Genomic DNA, 4261 nt, shown 5'->3' with positions numbered 1-4261 from the left:
ATGCTAGGATTTGGTGCAACATATTATATTTTGTTTATAAGATTAAATATTCTTTTTACTCTTATATTATAATATAAAATTAAATTTTGTTTTTTCCAAATTTTAAACAATTTATATACATATAAAATAATTAAAATAAATAATTAAAATGAGTCATGAATGTAAAATTCATTAAATTCATTAAAAATAGTTTTAATGGATATAGTTATAGTTATAATGGATATAGTTGTAATAGATATCGGTATGTAATAAAAATAACAACTTTTTTGAAAAACTAACTATTATTTAAGATTAAAAAATCAATTTCAAATATTTTTATATTATGAGTATTGATCTAAAATTTAGACAAAAACAAAAATATAAGACAAAAACATATTAACCATATTTAATATTTAAAGGAAAAATATAAGACGAAAACATATTTAACTATATTTAATATTTAAAGGGGAAGGGAATTGTGGTAAGAAAAACTAAAAAGAAGAAAATCATTTTGAGTAAGGTCACGGATAACTTTGAAAAAATTGCACAAGAAGAGAGAGAATTTTTCATTTTAAGTATTTTATACTATAATATAAAATTATGAAAAATTTGTATAATAAAAGTTTAAATTTTTATTATGGTTATAAAAAGTTCCTCTACACATTCATTTATGTATTTCTTTCCATTTTGATATCACTCATTAAACATGTAAAGACAACTTACCCTATGTTTTTTTATCTTCCATTCTTTGGATCACTCATTAAATATGGAAAGTGAATTTTCTCTCCCTCTTTATCTTCTATTTCTATCAATTCAAATAACACATCTTTCTTGTCTTATTTCTACTCTATTCTTCATTTTTTCTATTTTTGGTAATACCATCCTATATTAGCATCTTTCTTTCTGCATTGAAGTTAAAAGCAGCAGCCATCTTTGCACATTTCATGAATCTGCCTTTTGCATGCTTGAACACTTGCAGTTTGCTCGTTTATCACAAAGAGTCTGCATGTGTATGAAAAATGAGTGAATAACAACATCATATGAACTGCTTTTGAATTTGTAAATCTATGTTCCTTTGTTTACCTTGAATTGTTTCTGAAGATCTTTAATGTATTCAACAGCCAAGTCCAACATGTCTGCTGTGTTGGTTTGCTGCCAAGAGCATGAAGAAGGGTGTTAGTTAACTTTCCCACAACTACACTGATGATAAAAATATCTCGTATAATATTTTAGATTTTCAGTTATAACTGTTTTGATCGGTATAATTATTTTATCTGTTATAATTGCTCTATCACTTATAATTGCACTATCGTTGTAAATGTGCTCTATCAGTTATCAGTTGTAACTGCTCTATCACTTGTAACTACTCTATCAGTTATCCGTTATTTTCATCTTTTATCTTTTTATGTGCTTTATAAATAGAGCTTAAGGGTGTAACAATTATTGTCACATTCCAAACTTCAATGTGTTTATAAGTCTTACCTTGTCCATGTTTGGGACAAGCTCTTGTAATTTCCTCATTCTTTCACTGATCCGAGTTCTTCTCACCTGCAACAAGACATATATAACATCTCAGTTACCAGAACCATCTTTTCTTCAAATTACTTCATGAATACTCTTCTTTGTTGTTTTGGATCCAAAATAAAATTACTTCCTTCCAATGGGGTATAAGGTTTTTACATGGTCGATTAATCAGAAATCATCAATTTTAAAAATAATTATTACCAGAATAGATATTCTTACCCTCATAAATGGAATAAAAAACTTTAACATTGTCTGTAAATTCGAGTTAAATTCAATGCTGAAGACAAAATCCTACCCTTTCAGCAATGCTTCGAGGATGAGTAGCACACCCTCGCTTTGCTCTGGTTTTACAAGGAACAGAATCAGGGAACTGAAGCAACTTCTCCATGGTAATCATCTCTGCTGAAGTTTTTGGTAAACTCAAGTGATGTGATAATACATTGACTTGAGTTCCTGGCTCTCCATTCTGAGCACAACAATTTTTTGAATTAAAAATAAGAAATGAAGGTGCAATAGATACAACAACAAAAATAAAGCAATTGAGCATACTATATATACCTGAACTTCAGAAAAGATCTTTTCATTGTCACTTCTCCCTCTTTTCAAGCCACTGAGATTTTCACAGAGTTGTGGAGTCTCACTCCAAGAACCATAGGGGAATCCAGGGCCAAAATGTTGAGTATCATTACCTCCATGACTGGCATCATCATCAGGACTAGTTGCCTCAATGTCTTCACTCCCTATTTCAGAGATCTGATACAACATTCCCAGGGAAGAAGAATTTCTTGGTGAGAAGCTAATATGATTCTTCAACCTGCTAATACATGGACTAAGTTCACCATTATTGTCATTCACCCCACCATAGTTTCCTACACCTTTCATGGTGACAAACCCTGCGGTTTACCAATTTACAACTTCTCATTAGCCATCAGGAATGTAGAATTATAACCTTCAAAAAGAAATTTGTCTTCAAAAAATAAGATGCAGGATCAGGTAATAATATCTAGAATCTAGTCCCCCAGATTGATATTACTAGAACAGAATATGAAGCTTCAGTTTCCAATCTTGTGTCTCTAAGTATACTAAGTGATAAAGTTGAAGTATAAGAGAGTTGAATAAATGTCTAGCATGGGAAAATTTCAATCTTGGAAGTGTTTGAATTCTAGGAACTGCATCTCAGACCCACATATACACAATGTATGTGGATCATCAGATCCAAACAAAGAAGAACTGCATAAAATGTATTTCCCAGAATCATTACTTTCTATTTTCATACACCAGAATATCTATCCTTCAAAGTGTTGTAAATGCAGCTCAGTTCAGCATAACTGGCAGTCAACAATGGAATCTCGTTATTCCACTTAAAAATTGCATAGATTCAGATTATAAACACTGCAGTAAGTAACACAATTAGAAATTAATTATTTTTTCCAGAAGCATGAATGTAAACATTAACCAGTCTACTCCAGTTTTCCTTATCTGTTTCCATTTTCTCCTTTTTCTTTACAAATATTTCAAAACAGATGGAATATAAAGTGAAGGAGCTCAAAACAGAAGTGAAAACAGAAGAAGTAAAAGGACTCAAAATTTCCAAAAAAGTGGTCAACAAAAGAAAACATATAAAATGTCCAAAAAGTATCTATCTTTTCTATTCTCATACACTAAAATCTCTAGGCTTGTAATTGTAATTGTCATATCTATCTAGTACAACACAGCTAGTAACTAATAATGATGTTATAAACTCTCTGCTCCATTCACTACCAAGACCAACAGAACATAAAAAAATTAAAGAAAAACAGTACCATTTTGGAAGGAAACGTTGTTGTTGGAGAAAAGGCCAGCAGGAGAGCTACTCTGCCTGAGAAGACCTGACCCAAACCCCTTATTTGGAGCTTCATGGTCCATCCCCATTGAAGCCACCAACCCATAAGACCCTTCCATAGAAGAGCTCGAAGTAGCAGAAGAAGAACCATGTCTTGGATAGTGAGGTGGCAACCCCCCACCATAACCCTTATGCGAATTCATCGAACTCAAATCCTCAGAACAACAGTTGTGGTTGTTCTTTTCTTCCAACTCCTGGAAGCTACTTGAAGCAGCAGTGTCACCACCGAAGCTGACGAAAGGCGTGAGATTTGAAAGGAGTGAACTGGGTGCAGAGCGAAAACGAAGCAACCCAGAGGAGGGTTGGTTCTGATGGAGATGAAGTTGGTAATCCTGATGATGATGATGATGATGATGGGTATGGGAATCCATTGTTGAAGAATTATATAATAGTAAGTGACCGTAAAAGGATAAAAAGAAAACAAAGGTAAAGTCACAGTGGAATGAGAAGCTGGGGAATCATTGTTGAAAAGACTGGTTCCTTTTTATCCCAAGGAGGGAAAATTCTGAGAATTTTTTTCTCTTTTGTGTTTTTGGGTGTGGTTTTCAGCTTAGAGAGTAAGCTGGAGTGGGATAAGATCTTGTAGGAGAAGCAAGGAAAGAGATGAGTTTGCACACAGTTCGAGGGAGAGAGAAGAGATGGGAAGAGAGATCCAGTGAAAGGGACTGGTTTGGGTGAGAGAGAGAGAGAGAGAGAGGAAGAGAAGTGTGTGGAGATAGGGATAAACAAAAGGATGTGTTGAAGCAGGTTTCAGATTTGCTTTTGAGAGTAGTGAAAACAAGGAAGATCTAATGAATGAAGAAAGAGAAAAGGAACATGTTTATCTTGAATGTTGTGTTAAGCTGTTAACTTTGGCCAATAGAAAGTACAAAAGCC

The 4261-nt window shown here is 33.1% G+C and overlaps 1 protein-coding gene across 1 annotated transcript; it reads right to left on the bottom strand.

The window, feature by feature from the left end:
- Nucleotides 1–587: 587 nt before the first annotated feature.
- Nucleotides 588–4261, bottom strand: LOC137830612 (transcription factor bHLH130-like). Its single transcript, XM_068638059.1, has 6 exons — nucleotides 3306–4261; nucleotides 2062–2396; nucleotides 1799–1969; nucleotides 1462–1527; nucleotides 1063–1131; nucleotides 588–981 (listed from the first exon to the last, which is right to left on the bottom strand). Exons 1-6 carry the CDS (start codon nucleotides 3754–3756, stop codon nucleotides 922–924), a joined length of 1152 nt encoding a protein of 383 aa, XP_068494160.1. The 5' UTR covers nucleotides 3757–4261; the 3' UTR covers nucleotides 588–921.

The sequence above is a fragment of the Phaseolus vulgaris genome, chromosome 7 (genome assembly GCF_000499845.2).
Source record: "Phaseolus vulgaris cultivar G19833 chromosome 7, P. vulgaris v2.0, whole genome shotgun sequence".
Taxonomy (NCBI): Eukaryota; Viridiplantae; Streptophyta; class Magnoliopsida; order Fabales; family Fabaceae; genus Phaseolus; species Phaseolus vulgaris.
Note: the sequence above shows the minus strand (reverse complement) of the source record. Positions and strands in the feature narration are given on the sequence as shown.